The sequence below is a fragment of the Protopterus annectens genome, chromosome 2.part0, assembly GCF_019279795.1.
Source record: "Protopterus annectens isolate FY-2018-M chromosome 2.part0, PAN1.0, whole genome shotgun sequence".
NCBI lineage: Eukaryota > Metazoa > Chordata > Ceratodontiformes > Protopteridae > Protopterus > Protopterus annectens.
The window spans coordinates 229964837-229987392 of NC_056728.1; the positions used below are offsets into that span (position 1 = coordinate 229964837).

General features: G+C 40.3%; 1 protein-coding gene across 1 annotated transcript in view; it reads left to right on the forward strand.

Annotated features, from left to right (window-relative positions):
- The window catches only part of DNAJB11 (DnaJ heat shock protein family (Hsp40) member B11), a 452930-nt gene that overhangs the window by 99587 nt on the left and 330787 nt on the right, over positions 1-22556 (forward strand). Inside the window, exon 4 of the mRNA XM_044060687.1 lies at positions 12013-12145. Within this exon, the coding sequence (XP_043916622.1) occupies positions 12013-12145 (133 nt within the window). The remainder of the gene's footprint in view (positions 1-12012; positions 12146-22556) is intronic.

Here is a 22556-nt window from a genome sequence, read left to right on the forward strand (position 1 = left end):
TTGCGTCCATTGTACGGAAGGCTTTCTACATGGCCCACCTCATAAATAAGGGAATTTCATCCAGGAACAAGGAAGTCGTATCATCCCTGTACTCCTCCCTTATCAGACCCATTATCGAGTACAATACCCCCTTTGGCATGTACCTTGCAAGCACATGCAGCAGTTGGAGAGACCACAGAGGTTCCTGACCAGGAAAATCCAGGGTCTCAAACACCTATCCTATACAGATAGGCTAAAAGCCCTGTCCCTCTACTGTCTCTTATACAGACCCTGTCCCTCTACTGTCTCTTATACAGACTGCTCAGAACAACATTCCTTGGAGACAACAGGAAGTCCTTTAGCTTTTACGTTAACCAGACCTTCAGCATCTTCCTTGGATCCAGGAATCTGGAGCCAAACTCCTGATGTGTCCATTAGGTTGATATCCCCGACCTTACCTCCAAAAGTTCTGCAAACTTCTGTGAGATATTCAAGACAGTCGGTGGCCTCCTTCAGATCCTCTAGGAGTCTGTCTGACATACATATGGATAAGTTGATGTGGAGGTTACTTGGAGTCCAGATTCAGATTGGGGCTTTACCTACTCCATCCAATGTCGTATCTGTGAGTGCTCCAGTGTCCCTAGATAGAATCTCCTTCTCTGATCCAGCTTCCCATTTCGGAGCTGCTGGATCACAGACACCCGAGAGAGTTGGCCTCATATCCAAGGAAGTTGCCTTCCTCGACTCTGACAGTTATCCTGACTTGCTCTGCTCCAAGATCCTCGGATCAGAGTGGGTCTCTGATCCATGATGTTGGCATTGTATCCAGGGGTAGGGGGTTTGACTCTGTCCTTGTTGGAGCCTTCCCTTCCCCTTGACTCTTTGGCGCTTGACAGCTCAGTTCCGATTTTCCCTGGAGACCTCGGACCCATAGTTGTCTCTCCACCCTTCTTGACTGCTTTTGCGCTGAAAGGGTTGGAGAGGGTATCTCTGGGTCTGTTGGCCTTCCAGGTGGTAGAAAGGGTCTTTTCTTCTCACAGAGAACCACCCTCTCAGACCTGCAAATCTCCGTCATCCCTCACTGGATCTGACTTTTGAGCCCACTACACCTGAACAGGGTCAACCTGCCTCGACAAGCCTCCAAGTCATGCCCCTGGATGGAGCTCCCTCTTTTTCAGATTCCTCCCCTGATCATTCCACTGAGGAGGTTCCTTGCAAGAAGACATGCAGAATGAAGCACATAATCTCCCCTATGGAGTCTTTCACTGAAGCCACAGACTTTGATGAGGGAGTGGGGTCCCCCTGATCACCACTGGAAGATGTCTCCTTTGGAGACGTACTACAGATCCTTAGCAGAGAGGTGGATGGCCAGCCCAAAGTCCCTCTTCTGAAGAGTCTGTGTTTTTGGAGTCTTTTGGGATGGGCCGTCTATGTCTTGGGGTGACCCCCCCCCCCTAGAAGACATTATACATTTAGTTTCCCGAAGGGTGTGGACCAATACCAAAATGTCTAGACAAATTTCTCTCCCTCCCTCAAGGACTGTCTACATTGGACCAAGGGCATATCTGTGGATGTTATGGTTGTGGCAGCAGCTACCAAAAAAGAACTAGCCAAACAGAGGTCAAAGGTCTATCCACTGAACAGGGAGTCCAGAGCGTTGGACAGGCTTGGTAAGCGCATTTACTCCTCAGCTGCTTTCTGGCTGAGAGAGTTAAATTATTTGGCACATTTCTCTAGATTTGCAGAAAGTATCTCTCCAATTGTCTACTCTTTCTTCCCTGTCTAACTCCTGCATGAGGCTCATCTGCCATTCAGCAGAGGGTTCCTCATGGGTAGCCGGCTCTGGGATTGCTATCAGAAGACATGCCTAGATGAGGCTTTGTGACTTTTCAGAGCCATTCAAGGCATCATTTGTGAATGCTTCCTTTGGTTCATCTTTGTTTGGGCCATCGGTCAAAGACACTCTAACCCACAGCAAGAAGGAAGGAAGGAATGACTCTTATCTGCCATTGGGATCAAGTTTTGTATCCCTCAACGGACTTTCTCATGAAACCAATGAGGAGGTAAGACAACCTGTTCAGAAATTCTCAAGGGTCTTTTCAGGATGAATGTGAGGATTCTTTCTTCAGGGACAGAGGAGGAGGTTTCAATGGGAGGTACAACCCTAGAGGAAGAGGAGGCCTGCGGAATCAGGGCCTCAGAGAACCCTTCTCTGATGAGCTTTACCAGCATTCCCGAAGAGCTGGCCAACTGATCTACTCTGGAGGCAGTTGTGGTCATTTTTTTGCTACACCCAAATGCCTGGATGTAGATAATTACAAATGCATGGGTGTTGAGCATAATTTCTAGAGGCTATTATATTCCCTTTTCCCTTCCACCTCCAGAAAAATGGAGGAAACCCCCAGATGTTCCACCCAGTTAGAGGGGAGTATGCAGTATGAGAAATCCAAAAAACTACTGCAAAAAAAAGAGTCATCCAAAAGGTCCCAACCGGACGAACAGGATTCTGAGTTTACTCCTGCTTCTTTTTAGTGCTAAAGAAAACTGGGGACTCTACCAATCCTGGGATCAAAGCAACTTAAACCAGTGTGTGAAGAAGTTGAAGTTCCAGATGGTCACAGTTCAGTCCATGCTACCTCTTCTGTGGAAGGATGATTGGATATGATTGATAGACTTGAAAGGTGCATACTACCACATTAAGATGGACAGGTGCTCCAGAAGTCATCTGCGCTTTTGGCTGGGAGACTGTCTCCTCCAATTCAGAGTTCTGCCCTTTGGACTCACCATAGCCCCCAGGGTGTTTTATCAAGTGTATGGCAGTAGTTGCAGCTCGTCCCAGACTGCAGGTATTCTGAGTGTTTCCATACTTGGATGGCTGGCTTCCAACTGCCGCAACCAGGCATCAACTTATTCAGGCCAGGGACTATTTGTTTTGATTTCCAGATCTCTGGGCATCACTATAAATCTGGAAAAATCTCTTCTATTCCCAGTTCAACTGCTGGAATTTATTGGGTTCTCCTGGACACGACAAATCAAGTAGCATCTTTGCCCTCCCATCAGATTCAAACACTGAGAGAGTGCAGACTGTTCTAGACCTCCGGTCTCCACCAGCGAAGTTAATACTCTTGGATTTGTGGTGCCTAACCTCAATCTTGTCCCACTAGCGTGATTTTTTTTATGCAAGTTTTCCATTGGACCCTGGCTGTTCTATGGTCTATTCTTTACCAACTTCTATCTGTTTCTATCAAATTGACACCCATTTGCAAAAGGCACTTAGTTTGGTGTATTTTTTTTTCTCTGGATTACCTGCTCCTACTTCCCTCCCCCACAGCCACTGTGACCACAGATGCTTCCTAGCTAGGGCAGGGGGGACATTTCAAGGGAAAGATGGTGCAAGGCATGTGGACTGCAATAGAGAATGGGTTGTATATCTCTGTTATGGAGATGAGAGCGGTCTTCCTAACATTGCAAGTCTTTCAGGGCATTCTCCCTTTAGGAGCTATTGCAGTTCACACAGACAACATGTCAGCAGTCTGGTACATCAATGAACAAGGAGGAACCTGATCATATCCTCTCTATAGGGAGGCCTTGTAGGTCTGGGAATGGGCGATATCTTCAGACTGATTTCTGATTGCAACTCATATACGGGGAAGTCCAATGTTCTTGCAGACCAACTCAGCAGGTCCATTCTGATCCCACATGTGTGGTCCCTCAATCCGTCCATATCAGATATGATCTTCAGCCGCTGGGACTATTTTGCCTGTGACCTCTTTGCATCCCCACAGAACAAAAAGTGCAGCAGGTACTTCGCTCCAACCCCCCCCCCCCTCTGGGGGAGTCCCCGAGGGATGTGCTAGTTCACAACTAGCCCTCCAGTCTCCTTTATGCTTATCCCCCATTACTGCTGATCCCACAGTTTTTACAGAAAGTAAAAAGGTTGAAGAGATCAGTAATCCACATTGCCCACTACTGGCCTCGTCAGATATGGTTCCCCTTCCTTTGGTCTCATGTAAAATATTCTCCATAGATACTGGAACCTAAATAGGACCTCCTTTCTCACCCATTGAAAGGCCTACACCAGACTCTAACCACACTCAAACTGACCGCTTGGTTTCTACAATTCCAGTGATTATTAAAAGGTCTAGGCTTGCTTCACCTGTTCATGATATAGTTTTGACTTCTTAAAAAGCTTCAACTAAGAAGGTATACAAAAGTAAATGGAAAAGATTTGCCATTTGGTTCTCTAAAAAGAACACTGATACCTTCTCTTGGCAGCCTTATCCCATTTTCATGCTGGAGATTCTTCAGGGCCCCCTGTCTATGTCTAGATTATGCAAAGCCTTTATGAAGGGAGTTTTCCTTCTTAGACCTCCGAGTAAGGATCGATCTTCCCCTTGGGTCTTAAGTTAGCCTCCAAGATCGAACTCAAAAGCCTTTTGAACCAGCTAGTGATTGTGAAATGCAGTACCTTTCTTGGAAACTGTCTTCTTGGTGGCCATCACATCAGCTAAAAGAATTTCAGAGATTCATGTCCTTTCTTCCAAGCTGTCATATATTATTTTTCACAGAGATAGCTACCCTTCATACAATCTAACATTAACCAATCGATAAAACTGCCAGTTTTCTTTCCAAATTTTGCCAATAAGGGAGAGTACTTGTTAACACCACTTTGATGTTCACAGGCAATTACATTTTTATCTTCACAAAGTGAAACAATGTCCTGTGTCCTTTTCCTCCAATCAACTAGGCCTCGCAGTATTCAAAGTTACGCTAGCTAAATGGATTACAGACTGCATATCTTTGATTTATTCCAGCTGTGGTCTGGAATTGTATTGTCCTCCCAAAACCCATTCTACCAGATCAATGGCTGCATCAGCTGCTTTCTCTTCTAGAGCCTCCATTGATATTTGAGCAGCAGCCACTTGGTCTAAATCTTGTACCTTTGTGACACAAACAAATTGAACATTGTCTTCAGAAGTAGAGCTTTGTTTGGTTTGGCAGTGCTTCGGCATATCCTTCCTTGAGGCCACATTAGAGTTACATAGCTGGGGACTCTGACCCAGTTGTGAGGAAGAATGAAAAGGGAAACATCAAATTTATAAGTTTTGTACTGTAACGTGGCATCTGTGTGGTCTTCCTCACCTTTCCTCCCAGCCTAGGAGTTCCAAGAAGATCTATGGATTCTTTTGTAGGGACAAGAAGTTCCCTTGTTTGAGCCTCTGGTTTCCTTTTTCTTTCCTTATCTTCTTATTAACCATTTGTAACATATAAGAAAATGTCAGCAACAAACTTGATTTGTGGAGGTTGAGTACCGTGTGGAGCATTGTGGTTAGTAGTAGGATTCCAAGTCTGTTGAAATGCAGCTGAGTCAGATCTGTAACCCAATTATGAAGAATAATGAAAAAGGACAACACAGACTACAAGTTATGGTAAGTACATAACCTAGAATTTATGTCTGTGTGTGTGTGTGTGTGTGTGTGTGTGTGTGTGTGTGTGTGTGTGTGTGTGTGTGTGTGTGTCTTCAGTCAAGAGAGACTGAAGAGTCTGTGGTTTCTAAATAATATGCACAAACGTTTGCATATTTTTTATAAACACACATTCACAAGCGCGCACAGGCGTACTTGTTTTTTAGAAGTGTGCACCCAAGTTCTTCAGTGCTATAATTACATTACACTGTCTGCATTCTGTCTTCCAGCTTACACTAATGGTCTGAGTATTTGTACAATAGTTGTATCACAGCAGTGGTCATGTAATGCTGCATTCATAACCAATTCCATTTTTCTCCAACTCTGCAGATGGAATTGAGTTGATGGTGTATTTTAGTTTGTGTTGTGTCTGTGGAGGTATGATGAAATAGTTGGAATATGTGAAAATAAGCACTGTGCAGATTTTAGGAGCACTGCTTGTGGAGTGATGGTTTTGAAAGCTAAATGCTTAGTCCTTTCTATCTCTTTTTAAGAGTCTGCAGCCTTATAACACTAAAACATTGTGTGTTTGTGCGTGTGTGTGCACGTGTGTGCGTGTTTTTGTGTGTGTTTGTGCGCTTGTGCGCACATGCGGATTTGTGTCTGAGTGAGTGTATTCTGTTGTAGCTTTGTTGTAATGTAATGAGGGTATGAATGAATGCTTAGCTGTGCATGATTTGAATGTACAATATTGCTCCACTCCCAGTAATGCAAGATGTACATTTGTAGTGTATACTCCTGTTTTGTCCTTCTCTACAATTTCTTACTGAAACCGTGTTGCCAGGTAGTAATGTTGCAACCTGTACAACTTCGACATATGCCATATAGGTTGAGGTGAAACCTTTTCTCACTGGTGGCCATCTCCTTTTATTTGGGGATGCTTTCTGCCATGAAGTGATGGTTCCTGAGCTGACTTTATTAATCCAGTCCTGGGCCCCCAGATATATTTGCAAAACCTGCAGAAGTTTCCCCATGGAAGAGCTGCTGGCTGCAGTTTCTTTGCCGGACTCCTTTCAGATTTTATCACAAGGCATTTTTCCTTCAGAGCTTCTCATTTTTGATGGGTGCTGGTCATCCATTGTTGATATGGTTGATGGCCATTGTCTGCCAGTGTCCATTATCTGTTGGGCCATACCTTTATTGTATCTCTGGTGTTTCATCTGACTACTGTGGGATCAAACTATCTGGTGTCACAGTCATCATAGTTAATTTAGCTGCTTTCAGTGGAAACAAAGGGACATTTTTCTCAGTAAAATGGGTATAACTTTTGAAATGGCTACATATTTTGCTTCAGTCAGGACTTTACTGGTATCAAGCAAGTTGTTGTGGTGACAGAACTCACTTGTAGATGTTTTATACATTCTCCTTGCACCTAATCTTTCTCATAATACTTTTTGTATTCCCATTGTACTTTATAGGCACCCCACCTTAAAAGTTACTTATCTTGGTCCTTGTGTTTGTTATCCTATTGGCATTGTGTACAGAGTGAACCCACATTATAACTACCAAAATAGTTTTCCTGTAATCAGGTAGTGGGTAATATTTGAATATTGCATTACCTTTTTGCCACATTCTTTGGTCTTACCTTTAACTAGAGGGGTCCTTACTCCCTTACCCTAGTTAACAAGCAGTAAATAAGTGGTATTTTTATGTGATTTTGTAAATTTCTTGTGTCAGAAACGAGCTATCTATTTACATGCAACCTTAGCACAGTTCAGTGGAAAGATGAGTTTTACTTCCCAGGAATACTTTTGTTGTGGTGTGTATCCTAGCATCCTTTCAGGCCTTTCTCCTTACCACTTCATACTACATTGGTTGATGCAGCATAATGGTCAAGATCCCTAGGATGTTCGTACAGAATGTTCTATCCATAAAGTAGCAGATAATCTTCTAAGATCTAAGCCAACATGGCAATGGAGAAAGGTGATTCTGTTGATAGGGATGAGTGCAGTTAGGGATACAAGACAATAGGCAAGAGGGGGTGAGAATATATTGGAGAAAACTGGCAAAGGAACCAAGGTACTGGGAGCAAATAACTAGAGAGGGTAAGGTAATAGAATGGGAAGATGCCAGTAACTTATTTGGACTCGAGGCTAAAGATTGCCTTCCTTATCAAGGACTGATATCAGAGTATAGGCAAAGGGAAAGAAATAGGGGGCCCTAAATGAAAGACCAGCACCGGTAGAGTTTTTAGTGGAATCTAGAACAGAAGTTGCCATTAAGAAAGGAATAATTAGTACAGCATATAAAATATTACATGTTAACTATAAGAATCAGTCAGGGGAGGTTAGGAAGGACTGGGATGAGAGATTAGATAAGCAGGTCACAAAAATACAATGGGACAAATATATGTATGTCTCCCAAATATGCAACAAAATCTAGATTATTTCATGTCTTTGTCTGGAAGTGCTTACATAGGTATTTTATACCCCAAGCAGGCTTCAAAGAATTTTTTCCTCAGGTAGACCGCAAATGTCGATGTTATGGGGCAGAAAGAAGTAACTAGGGACATATTTTCTGGGAGTGTAATGATTTGGTAAGCTTTAAAGATTCTCTGCGGACTGCTCTGTCAGAGATGCTGGGTGGGCATTTTGGAGTGACTAGGGAAATTATTTTTTGAGCAATGATATAAACTCAGAATTGCCTAGACATAGTAAGGGCTTGCTGAGTCTAATTATGGTGGTTGCCAAAAAAGTAATTACTAGAAAATGGAAATCAAGTCTAAACCAACTTTACTAGAAGTAGTGAAGATAGTAACGGAGATAAAACAACAGGGAACTGGGATCTTGAGAAAAGGGTAGGAGCAAATTACATAGGATAAAATGGTAACTATGACATCAATATATACAGAGGGAGGAATGAGGTTTAAAAGAAGGCAGGATTTGAATGAACTATGTAATGGTTGACTAACAATGACTGGATATGTTAAAAGTGATGTATACTGTTTGCAGCTGCAGTTGTGTCAGCATGGTTTGGAATATATAATGTTTGAAAATGAGATTGTGTCGCTGTGGTTTACTGTCATTTATACAAATGTAACATGACCTATGTCATACATGATAATTTAATAAAAATGTTTCTTGTTTTAAAAAAAAAAAAAAAGATCCCCAGAATACTTTCCTCATTCCTATGGCCACCCTCTTTGGAATCTGCAGTTTCCTGTTAATGCTAACCATGCAAGTATGCAATCTTTTTACATTAAATTCAAGTTGCCACCTGTTCAATTACCAGGACACATTAGGTTTGCTCAAGAATGGCCTGCCCCTCTGATAATACTGTTCTAATGTTTGTATTATCAGCAAACACATTCATCTTGCTATCTGACTCCAGTGTTCTACATTTGTTTTTACTCACTTTCTTTGCTGATTGCCTGTCTGTCACCTCTTGGTCACTCGACCCATTCATTCCTCATCAGCGGAGTGAGGGTCGAATGGGAGGGACCATCATAGAGACGGCTATCAGGAGTAGTTCATGTTTTTTTCTTTATGTGGTCTTATCACTGCTCAAACTTGGCAAAGCACAGAGGAAAGGGATGTGCAATGGGTTCATCAGGAAGGATGTTCCCCTCACTTCTGCAATGTGTGCTCCCTTTAAGCAGGCCTGCCCATACCCCAAATTAGGAGGTAGTTTTTGTGGCTTCCATCAGAGAAATCAAACCTATCCACAGTACTCATGAGCATGCACAATCTTTTCCATCCCCTCAGGAAAGGCAAGCAGCCCACCTCCCTTCACTGCTGCCCTTCCCTTCCAAGCTCCTCTAGGTCTAATAATTAAAGCCCAGTTGCCTGGGTCATAGTCAAGGCTCCATTCCACTGTGTCGAGGAGCCAGACAAGAGTGCTGCTTAATGCTATGTGCAGTACAGGATTGTCCCAATCACCGAATCCTGTAGCAGCATCACTGATTGTAAGCTTTTCTGTTGGTATCTGCTCCCCCCTCCCCTGACCACCAGCCTCAGTTCAATCAGCTAATAGTTTCCTCTTTAGTTTAGTTTAGTTTATTTTGGTACCACTCCTAGCATTTAAGCTTTTTACCTGCCTCTCCTGGAATATTTTCTCAAGGTCCCACATCACCTGACTGCCTCTGGTCATCTTTATTTAAAAGCTTAGTATTTGTGAAGTTGCACCATTAATGCAACCTGTTTTCATGTATCTGAGTGACAGCAGCTGACAAAAGTGACATTTTGTCATTCAGTTGTGTTTACATTCCTTTAAAACATTCAGTAGAGTTTCACATAAAATGGACATGTTATATAATGTATTTTCCCTTTGTATCTTCTGCAAAATCTCAAAGTGCTGACTTTAAAACAGACACAGCCCAGAAGCATATGGTCTAAAAAGGATGTCCCCTTTTTCTTACAGACCTTTGAAAGCAGATGTGCATCCATGCTTTCTTTCATGTCAGTTTCCTGGAAAATGTGATGTACATGGGGGGGGGGGGGGGGCACAGTCACAGTCACAGTCACATTTATTTTCCTAGTTTCAAACACGCAATGTTCTTGAGGGAATGGGGTATGGGAGAAGCTTTGCACTGCTCTCCGGACTATGGTAGATAGTTCACTTGGGATGACATCCTGTATTTTTTAGTCCTGCTGCTTGAAGTTGAACTTCAGTAATGTACTTCTTATTGTTACTGGTGGACTTATTGCATTTTTTGTGTAAACAAACCTATGCAATTTCTGCATTCTAGCTGTATAGCCGAATACATCAATACTAATGTGCTGTGATGTGCTCAGAACATGCAAAGCAGGGAAGGTGGGGGTGAATTTATTTCAAATTGGAGTGCAAGAGGCAGAGGTGTGGAGGTGCCCACTGAAGGACAGTGATGTAATGGGGTCAGTGGGGGGTGGTGCCGGTAAGAAGTCTTTCTTCATATAGTGTTACTAGAAAGCATTTGAATAGCATGTGAATGAGTTTTTGGGGGACAGAGTAGTGGTCCTAATTTCTGAACGTTGGTGGAGATATCAGAATGAAAGGCGCAGTTTTTCTGTATTTATGACACTGCCCTTTCTATTAGCTACAGTCTATACTGCGGACAGCTTAGTAAATGACCGTGCTTTCTCTCTGATTTCACAGCAGTCATGAAGTCTCTTTAATCATCTTTAAGTGTTTTGATGTAATTTATTTAATAACTTTGAAAGAATATTTTTCCTACAAAGCACTATGACCTTGCACATGCCCACTATGTCCTAAGGGATCAAACAAGCAAAAAACTGAAGTACCACACTAAAGGTTGACCATCCAACAAACATAAAATGGAAGCAGAGCAAAAGACGGTCAAACACCAGGCTGTGCAACAGTTAAACTGCTTTAATAAAATAAGAAATAAAATGATGTAGCAGTCAAGTCCAAGATGAGCACTTTCTGGTGTGTACTCTTTTTCAGATAAAAAAAAATGAACCACATCACAGTATTTAAAATAACAGCCAATATTTTAAATACTGTGATGTAGTTCAGTTTTTATCTGAGATGTACTGCTACATTGTTTTGTTGTTTTATTAAAGGTGTTTAACTGTTGTACAGCCTGGTGTTTGACTGTCTTTTGCTCCGCTTCCATGTCCTGAGGGATGACATGCAATAGGTATAATTAAGGAGCTTGTCTTCATCTTTCACAAGAGGCATCTCTTAACAGCCCTGAACCCTTGAAAGCGGGGAGCCTCTGGTGATTCTCAAAGTCCACCAAGGATTCTGCAATTTTACAAATGTGTGTGCTACAGACTTGCATCCCTCAGCCCACCCCTTAGAGAAGCAGGCTTCTTCTCATTTTTCCTTTCCTTGCCCATCTCCTTTAGTGCCCAAGCAAATAATTGAACTCTGGTTATGAAACATATTCATCTTGTCATTCTTTAGACTTTTTAATAATAGTTTGCATTATTGTCTCCTTTTTCTCCACTGGTGACTGTCTCAAGCCAATAGGAGTACTTTTTTGGAGAGATCTTTGACATTTTGTTGAATTACTGCAATATGATTGCTTTCATTACATCGAGCAAGCTTAGAGGATTTGTTCTCAGACATGGATTTGCTGCCTTCCCTGGATCCATATTAAGAAGAAGTTCTAAGTAACAGACAGAGCAATTTGGGAATCCTTGATTTGCCACATGACAAGTTATTAAATAATATTCAGTTGGCTGAAGGCCCATTTTTGCAAACATAAATGCTGTGGGAAAGAAATTCCACTTGTTTTAAGGTGCAGCTGCTTCTGAGTGAGAATATTAAGTAAGGGGTGTAAAGGGCCCCCCTGCATGGAAGCAAGATTGGGGAGGCTTTGCCACTAAACAAAACCATCTTTTGTGAATATTTCAATCCCAGTTAGATTTTTTTTAAATGTCCTTAGAGTCAAACATTAACTTTTCACCTGATAGTTCTAACTTGTAAAAATTTAAATGTGTAGTATTGGAGGTCAAGACACTTTATTAGAAAAAATGAAAAAAATGTAATCTCTAAAGCTCACACTTGATGAAAATGGGAAGTTAGAATGCAGATTTCATGCTAATGCACACTGTTGTTCAGAGCACTGAATAGTCTGTTTGCAGTGTCTGTCTTTCTAAAACAAAATTTTTTTTTTTTGCAGTTTCTTTGGAGACTTTGGGTTCATGTTTGGAGGAAGCCCACGGCAGCAAGATCGGAACATTCCCAGGGGAAGTGATGTTATTGTAGATCTGGAAGTTACACTAGAAGAAGTGTATTCAGGCAACTTTGTTGAGGTGAGAATCCAAACAGACATTTGTATTAAGTTACAAAAAGATGCATCAGCTGGAAAAACAAAGTGAATTGGCTTCTTTTTTCCTTTCTTCTCAGAAGAACCAGCCATTAGTTATACTTTTTTTTTGGGGAAGGCTGCTGTTGTAAGCATTTTGTGTAAGTTAAATTATTAACCAGGCTAAAGTCTTTGTGATGTAATTTACAACTTTTTTGGCTTCATTTTATTGTGTCCGCTCTTTATTCTAAGTCACTCATGAGAAGACTGAATATATAATTAAGTTTTTGTATGTAACTTGTTTATTAATTTTTGTTTACTCACTTGAAAAACACTTATTTTCCGATTCCTTTGGTGTTTTCAGTAAAAAAGTTGAGGATTTTTTTCTTAAAATGTTTTGTCAAGCTTGCATGGCTTACCTTGTGCAACACTGTATGTCATGCAGGAAGTGCTAAAAGCTATTCTATGCTTGTTTTTTCCCATGCTGATGCCAGAGAGGAATAAGGGCGATCTTTAATATTGGTAACATCGACTCAAGGAAAAAAATAAGATGCATCCATAGACTTTAATGGACACCTGCTATGCATGCGCAGACATGCTGCTGGGGAAAACACCAAATTTATGTAAGCAGTGATTGTAGAAAATAAGTTTGACAAGCTTTGTATTGAAACAGTGACCCAAATAAATACTGGTAGTCTCACAACACTTAACTCAGCAAATGTGACCATGCAGTACCACTGTTTAATCTGATAATATTTTGTTTGTCCAGAGTTGCAGAATGCCAGTCCTAAACTGCCAGCTCTTGTGCCGTTTTAGAAAGCAGCAAAAATCTGTTGGCTAGAATTTCAAAGTGAGGCTGTTTAAAAACAGGAATACTTGCATAGGGTTGTAAATCCATATGCCAACAGGAACAGCATATTTCAGCTATCTCCCTTTCTCCCTAGATAGAAACTGTTTCCATTTATTTATTTATTTATTTATTTATTTTTATTTATTTACAGTTTGATTACCGGGATATTCCATTGTGCCGAAAATAGCCCATTTTTAATGGAAAAGCTCCATGTACAATTATACAGTTGAAAATTAACATATAAACACAAATTGTTACACAGTTTTTTTTGTATAGCATGCAATAAAAGTAAATAAACATGTAAAAACAAGAATCATGGCTATACATGTCCTGTCTGAACATCCAAAAGCAGAATCTTATCGGTTTTGATCTACACTTGTAATGCTATGACACCACAACTTAATATTTCCTCCATATGGAATGCTTTGAAAATCTGAACAATAATAATGCAGTGCATTTAAATAATAGGAGATGACAGGAGAACACTTTTTGTGACATACCTCTCAGCTATCTAGATTTTAGCAAAACGTTCAGATTTTGCTATATTTTTTTGTCTGTTCCTCATATTTATTGTTTGTTTTCGGCAAATCATTTTAGATTGCAACAACTGAGTTTTATGCTCTATATCCTTCAGAAAACACATGCTAATACAAAACTTATTATTCTGAAGACTTTTTAACTTCTATAAAAGTAATATTTAAAATCTGTCCCGATTGTGGATCTTTTTCCGTCAGTTATTTTTGTTTTAGTCCAGATTTCTTGATCTAAGAGTTTGTAGAATATATGGGCACATCAGATTGCCTATTACTTTTAATATCCTTTTGAAATGATTTCAGTGCTGACTTTTAATGGAATATATTTACTGTACCAATGTCCTGTCCCACTGTTGAGCTGTAAAAGTGGCATATTTATTTCTGATAGTAGGTCCTAGGGGAGGTAACTAGCAAGACTCCTTGTTGCCCTTTTACTCATTTATTTTTGCAAGCATTATTTTATGCTGATACACTAAGCAAACTGTAGGTTACTTTATTTATTATTATTTTATTTAACATTTGTTGACCTGGTTTGTCCGACTGAGCTGAAGAGCCCTTTTTCAGCGGTGGCCGGGGGAGAAAAGCTCCAACATATACAATTTTTATTATAAATTAGCATTAAAGAGCAATGTTACGGGATTATTACAAGGCATTAAGTAGCAATACAATGTTCTACAGTGTCAGTAATTAGGAGTGTAGCAAAGCTCTTTTAAGATGTATAAAAAGAAATAATATGTCATGAAGATTAATATAGTTTTTGGGATAAGTAGTTACGAAAACCCAGTTTTATCATAATGTAGTTGCATGAAGGCAAGACAGTTACAATAGCATGTTTCTCTGAGGCTATTTGCTTAATAGGTTTTAGAAGACAGTAGAAAGAGTAGTCAAGGAAGATTAGAGAGAGATGGTGAGAAGAGTGAGTTAAGAGCAGAAAGTAAATTAAGGTATGAGAAGTAGGGGATGTTTAAGGAGGGAGAGTGCAGTGGCAGGACCAGTGACTTTTAAAGTACTCTTTGGTGGCTGTCTTAAATTGTTTAGGATGTGTAAGGGTCCTGGTTTCTAGTGGGAGCCTAGTCCAGGCAATAGTGGGGTGATAGCTCTACATGTTACATCCACATTTAGACTTGGGATTGTAGATTTGTAGTAGGTCTTGATTAGAGCTTTGGAGAGGTCTGGAGGGAGAATAATAGGAGATGAGAGGGGACAGTGCTGGGCAGTAGAAAGGCTGGTATAGGATAGAGTGGATGATCTGGAGCTGAGAGAGAAGAAGCTGGTGGGGTAATTCCAAGCCAGTTTAGGTGTTTTAGAGAGAGACAGTGATGAGATTTTTAGGTTTGTTGGGCAGCAAATCTAGCTACCTTGTTGTAGGTAGATTTGAGTTTGGTCAGGAGTGTTGACTTAAGATTTGTGAGAATTTGAGAGTTTTACATTAGACTGGGTAGAAGGTAGGTAAGAGAGAGTAATCTTTGCTTCAGAGGTAAGGAATTTCTTGTTACGGTAAAGGAGCCCTAGTTTTGAATGAGTCTTTTTGATACAGTTATTAACCTACAAGTCAAATTTAAGCTGATAGTCGTTGGTTACTCCTAAGAGCTTAGTGCTGGATTCTACCAGGATGGGAATGTTATTAAGGGACTGTATGGAGAAAGAGGGTTTAATATTGTTGAACTTTTTAGTTAGGAAGAGTAACAGCTTTGTGTTTTTAGGGTTGAGGATGAGCTGGTTGTTGGAGAGCCATGTTTCAACTAAGTTAAAGATGCCTGAGTAGCTGAGAAGAGCTTAGAGGGAGAGTTGGCTATGGTGATGACTGTAGAGTCATCTGTGTATTACACTAAAGATTACTGAGGACAGGAGGTATAGAGCTGATTAGTAAAGATATTAAAAAGTAAAGGCCCAAGGATAGACCCTTGAGGTACACCCATTTTTACAGGGAGAGTGCAGATAATTTAAACTTGTGTTTGTGGCTTGTAAAATAAACGTTCATGGTTTGTATTTGGATGGTGTTTTCACCCAGTCATATTAGACAAACTAGATGCCATAAAGTTATCATTTTCATGCATGAATCGTACCTCTCAGCCTCTCAGCACACGAAATCTGGACAGACCAGAAATAATGGAAGGAACAAAGGCCCAAAAATAGGGACAGATTTTAAGTATTGCTCCTTTAAATTCAGAAGGTTGTTAGAGTAACAGGTTTTGCATTTATTCTATATTTTCTGAACGATACAAAGTCTGAAACTTGAATGTCTGCTATAATTTATTGTTATTTGGTGACTTCAATCCTCAATGATTTGCCAGAAAACCATAAATTGTATGAGGAACAGACCAAAAATAAGAGGTAAAAATTTGGACATTCTGCAAAAATTTGGACAGTTGAGAGCTATGGCATAAACACACCTGTAAAAATGTCCGGGAAGAAGAGGGAAGTACATAGTATTTGGGTGAGCGATGGAAAATCCATAATTTCTGTGTTGTGCAGCTGACTTCAAAGTGAAGTGTAGAAGGCAAAAACTTGTTTAACTTTGTATTAATGTGCTAGTGGCTTAGTATGGAGTGAATTCACTAAGGGCTACGTCTGCCTGTATCAGTTTGGGCAGTTATCTTTTTATGACTGCATGTGGTACCTAATTTGCCAGCATTTGAAACTAGCTTCCATTTTTGGTGACCTCTTTGCTGCTCAGAGAAGTGAAGTCCCAAGGAGAGGAAACCGTTCCTCTATGGGGTGCATTTAATGATCTCTTTATTTACTGTTATCACAGCACTTCATATTTTGAATTGCAGCTAGTTATAAAGTTGTTGTGTCTTTCGGCTTTTCCAGGTTAGGGGTTGCCACAGCGGAAATCTGGTCCGCTAATGATTGGTAGTTGATTTTTTTACGTGCCGAGTTACCAGCCCTGATGCACAACCTTCAACGAAGGTATGCCCATTCACGCATGTCTCCACGCAGAAGACGCTCTAGCTGAAAATCGAACCGGACAGCTTCTTACTGTGAGGCGACAACGCTACAGCAGCACCACCACCGCGGGTACCATCCTTAACTTGGGATATGGCCATAGCAGATTTGTTTTTCATTCTTGCACATGGAACTAACTCTTCAGTATATATAAACTTCATATCATAACAAAACAGCAATACATCCTTCTATAACATGGTACAGAGGAGCTGTTTTGTGTCAAGAATTTATTTAAATGTAATAAATCGACATTCCGAAAGAGCTACACAATCTGTTTGGCACTGCAGACCTTTGATTCCCTGAACGTGTTCACCACCTCAGTATTCTTCTGCATTGTCCAGTGTTGGTCAGTGATAGTCTCCTACCCTCTCAGATGTTATTACTTACCTAGACCAGCTGTAGACATTTTTTTCCCTCCCCTTTTAAAGTAGTCATTTGGCATGAAATACCATTGATGCCGACACTTGGTGCATTGTTGGCTATCTGGTTCATTGTGCAGACCCGTATGGCATTCTCACAGCATCCCATTCAGCTTTGCACACGTGCTCTTGTCAGCCTTCATACCTGTTCTGACTTCACTGTTTAGCAGCAGCAACAGCAGCATTTTCTGGAGATGAACTTGTACAATGATCATTGCATACCTTTGGAATGATTTCTAGGCCAGTAACAAAACGGTGTGAGAAAGTTAGGAAGTTTGCAAAGGGGCCATTTTGGAGATAGTTGATTTGCCATAGATAAATGTCTCATTGTTTTTGTATATGGTGGGACTGCATTCTTGCTTGCACTTCTCTAGCGTAAAAATCTTTTTTCAAATGCTCACTTGCACATTGATGTTATAGCATTCTTGCTATACTATATTTGCAATTCACCTCCTCAGGAGTCTGTCTGGAGTTGGGGTTCATTTACTAGCAGTTGCTTCTATTGTGTAGCTATTTTGAGGCCTAATCATTGTGGCTCTGATAGTTTAGTTTGGAGAGTTTTTTTATTAGATTACTCTGTTTCTTTGTCCCCTGATGCTCATTGTTACTTGTCAGCAGGATACCAGTTATGAGGTTGTCTTAGTCATTTGTTTTTTGCTAGATATCGTCAGCATCGCTTTCACTATTTGAGACGGATAACTGTTTATCTTTGCTGTGTTTTAATCTGAGATGTAATTATTCTCACAAGAAGCATGGATAGTGACCTTGTTTGTCAAACGGCTGTTATAAATAAAGCTGTTTGGAACCTAGAACACGTGAAACTGCTGTAAACCTTGGGTATTTACAGTTGTTGTGGAAATGGAGCTGTTTCTTTGCATGAACTGCTCGTCTCTGTCCAACTGCTGTCTTCTTTACAGTTCATTTTCCCATTACTTATACTTACTCTTCTGCAGCCTTAAGCCATATTAACTGTATTCTTAGAATGCTCAGCCCTTTCTTCAGAAGGCTTGTTTTCTTAACAGCCTGGGTACCCAGAGTGTTTGGTAGCTTGACATCATGGCCACCTTTAACCTTGAGTATCTCTTCTTTAGAGGTACTTTTTTTTTCTTTTTGCTTAGTTCTTGATGCCATCTTGTCATGGCTTCCAAGTAGCTGTTGGAATATTTCTTGTTACTGGAGCATACTGCATACCTGGACATGGTTTTATTTGCCATTTGTGAACTGTTGTGCTTTGTTTGATTTTATCCTTGCTGTTTTTTTCTGTAAATTGCAGTTTGGACTTTCACCATTTGGGCTAACTCATTTGCACTTTGCACCCCTTTGACTTCTGTCGTCAGTGCCACTGTTCCAAGTTATGTCCGAGGAGCTCTTTTTTGTTGTATATACTTTTTAAACTCTTGAATGCTGTACTGTGCTGTATCCATTGTTTTATGATGGTAACCACTAAAGCATACCTAATTTGTTTGGCTGCCCATTGTAATTTATAGACCTATTACTTACAAGTCTCAGAATTTAAGCCCCCCCCCCCACGAAAATATTAAGAGGAACAGTGAAGGGCATTGTTAGCTGTTCTCCTTTAAAGTTATTTTTTGTAGGTAGTTGAACACTTATATCCCTCATACCCCTACTACTTACATATCCTAACTTCAAGACTGCCACACCTTTGGGAAAAAGGAGTATTCTAGGTCACAGTCATGGTGGACTTAGTATATATAAATCCCTGTTTTTGCACATTCAGTCTTGCTCTTCTGGGACTTGCACTTGTAAGTCTTGAAATTTAAAACCATTATGGATTTGTTTTTATGACCGTCGTATCTTACATTTACCATGGTGTATTTTACATTTCTGGTGTGCTTCTTTGCGACTGTGTGTGTTTTACAGACTGTTAATGAAAGTACAGTTAGGTAAGTCCTATGCAAGTCCAACTTAGCCATAACAGTAGGTGTTCAAATTTCTTCCCTGCTTCACTAGTCTATGGATAGTGTCCTGCGAAGTACACTGCACCCAGCCAGCTTGCCAAAGCTCTAACTTCCCTCCCTCTCACTCTCTCTAGCTCATTGATGGCAAACCTATGACACGTGCGTCAAAGGTGACACACGCCACAACGTTTTGGGTGACACGTCATCGATCACCAACACCCGAGTTACTAAAGACACTGCTTTTGCATTCATTGCTTATGTGAAGTGCACTTGATTATTTTGTGCCAAGAGCTTTTGACATGCCAAACCCAAAAGGTTCACCATCACTGCTCTAGTTGCTGATAGGCTATACATATTTTGAAGGGAAGTATCTCGGCAACCAGCATGAGGTAAATCTTTAGGATTTTACTGCCCCGAGAAAGGAAGGAAGATTTGTCCTGAGCCAACAACCAACAGTGAATAATCACTATAAAAGTCATCCAAAAAATTGTAACAAAGGTAGTTGTGTCCCACCTCGCCTATCTGTAAAGACAAAAAGAATGTAGCCACCTGTTGAAGCACTCCAAATGCCTAGGGTAAAATATCCACAAAACCAATTCAAAAATGAATGGCATAAGCAAAGGAGCTAGCAGTCATTGGATTATAAAACAAATAGTGGTTTATTAAAAGTTCAGTAGAAACACAACTGGTTAAGCACTTTCATCCATTAATCTGGATTTATCAGAACCCTAGTTCCAGCTTTTGTGACCCCTTGGCCTGTGGCATTCTTTTTTGGAACCATCTACACAGGATTTGGGGGGGGGTGCAGCTACTGTAGCAGTGAAGACATTTAAGCATCTACTGCTATGGGTAAGTAGGACTTGCACAACTATACTACGATATTCATTCTTAGTGCTCCAGTAGTCTATGGATAATTTCTCAAAGCTTACCCTACCTGGGAGGAGGATAGATAAGCATCCAGGAGTCCCTGGAGAATGGTCCTAGCAAAGCCTATCCTGGACCTAGAGGAGGAATTCAGTTTGTAGTACTTTATGAAGGTATGATCAGAGGATCAAGTTGCTGACTCTAGAATACTTCAAATCCACCCCTTTCCAGTATGCCATCAGTGAGGACCAGGCCCTGGTAGTCATACCATGGTGGAAATAGCAAAAAACAGTAATGGAGGACAGCCATCTGGATATAATCTATTTGGATACAGGCTGGATTTTTTTTGGCTCAGCATGTGAAGCAAACAACTGTTTAGTTTTTCTAAAGGACTTTGTTTTGTCAAGCTAGTACTTGAGCTGCCTGTTCACATCAAATGTATGTAGACTCTGTTCTTGCATGTTTTTTGGCTCTATGAAAAAAACTGCAAAATTGATGGCTTGATTTGCGGTAAACACAGAAACAGCTTTAGGCATGAACGAAGAATTTAGTGCTTAATGCGACCCTATCCCTGTGGAAAACCACCCATGACAGCTTGTATTTATCAGAGAAACAAGTAAAACAGTTTTCCAAGTAATGAACTGTGAGTCAGCCTGAGAGGGTGATTTAAAGGGAGTTAAGGTCAGTTTTTGCAAGAAAAAGTTGAGATTGCAAGGAAGGGGAATTTGCTTGCAAAGGGATCTCGTGTGCATCACTCCTTTTAGAAACTGACCATGAACATATAAGAAAGAGAGTGAGTCATAGGCAGGCAAGTTAAGGTGGCTGCAAGATGCTCCTTAATGGAAGCATATGAGAAGCAATCTTTACATAGCTCCTGCAAATATTTGAGAGCCAGAACGCTATACACTTTGTGAACACTCACAGTGCAATCGGAAGACCAAAGAGTATTGCAGAAAACTGATATGATTCAGGTACAGCAATCCTTAGAAATTTTTTGAAACTGAGCAGTGGGTATTTGATGGTAAGCATCTCTGATATCAGTTCTTGCCAGAAGACAGTGGTCTGGAAGCAGTGTAAGCACTGATATGGTTAACATCTTGAATTTTGGAACTTTAACATAAAGGTTGAGAAAAGACATATGTAACGCAGGTCTCCATCATGTTCTTTATTCCAAGATATTTTTGGTACCAAAGATCCCTGCAGGTACTGTCTGGTTGGGTGGATGTGAAGTAGCTCCCCTGAGAGGCGTAGAGTCCACCCACAGCCAAGCGACTCCTTCCTGAATCGCCATCAACACCCACATGCCTGAAACGGTCTGCCCACAGGCTAAGGGGCTGAGGGTTAGTCTGTGCGAGAGAGTTGGGGGATACTAGGACAGAAGGTGTGGGTAAGGTGATCAGATTCCCTCATAATTCTTTATTAGCTGTAGCCTGACTCGTTTTGGGAAAATTACTACTTTTTATTTGGGCTGGAAGAATTTTCCCCCTGCCATTTTCTTATGGAAGCTTGCTTGTTAGTAGCCTGGGATTTCTGTTCTGCCTTCTAAATGATTGAGAAGCGGTCTTGTTGGAGTAGAACCGGAGTACCTGAAAATCTTAGAGTCCATGCATAAATTAACCTCTGTCATCCCACTCTTTTGGGATCTGTGTAACCACAGGTCCAAATACCAGATCTGTGCTTAGTGGAGAATTAATAATTTCATTCTTTACATCATCAGAATAATTCTGAATAAGCAACGAAACAAATCTCAACACCACAGTATAAGCATACGCTCTAGGCATAGTGTCAGCACAGTCATACACACATCTCAGTTTAGAAACTTGAGCTGATTTTAGAAACAGTCTGTCTCCAGAAAGCAGGTCAAATTTGAATCAATGAAGCGGCAAATTCTTCCAAACTATAAGAACATTTTAACACAAACCACCACATACAGCCTTGGTAATTCAGGATCCTAAATGCTAACATAATATTTATTTTTATTTATTTAGCATTTTTTTACAGGGAAAGACCAACTGGGTCAGGAACCCATTTTCAGCGAGGAGAAAAGCTCCAAAAGGTACATGAAGTTAAATAGTGTACATGAACAAGCTAACAGCAAATATTAAAGCTGACATTAATAAGAAATGAATACTAAAATAAATATGGACAGCTAGATACAATAATGTACAATAATGAAAAACAAAATATGTACAGTGAGGTAGAGGCAAATAATGTAATGTGTAGTATATAGATGATACTGAATTGCAAAAACAAAAGTTTATAAAAGTTTTTTATATATATATATATATATATATATATATATATATATATATATATATATATAATATTACACATACATACGTACGTACATACATACACACACACACAGGATTAAGGTAACGAGAGTGGGTCGGTCTGAGGGTCAGAATATTGCAAGCAAGAAGATGTTTAGATGGATAGTGGAGTAGGATGGGAAGGTAAAGGTGTAGAAGTATATCAGCATACTAGAAGTAGATTCTTAGAAGAATAGTACAGAAGGATAGGGAAGAAAGGGTATAGAAATATGTATGGGCTTTTAGCTCAATATGTTAGTGGTCAATGGGTCAACTTCAAGTTTTATGGATAGGAAAGAAAGCTGTTAGGAAGTGAAAGGAGTTCACCTGTTAGGGAAAGAGCAAGGGCAGGTCTGATTACTTAGAAAATGTTTTTTTTTTTAGTGTGTGTTTGAAGTGGTTAAAGCTCTCAGCGATAGCAATGTTTGTTGACAGAAAGATCCAGAGTTTGGCGGTGGTGTGAGATTATAGGGATTATCTGGTTGTTTTATTTGAAACGTAGACAGTCTAAAGTTGTTTGTTTTCAGAGCAGAGGGTTCTTGTAAGTATGTAGTGTTTTCAGACAGATTTAA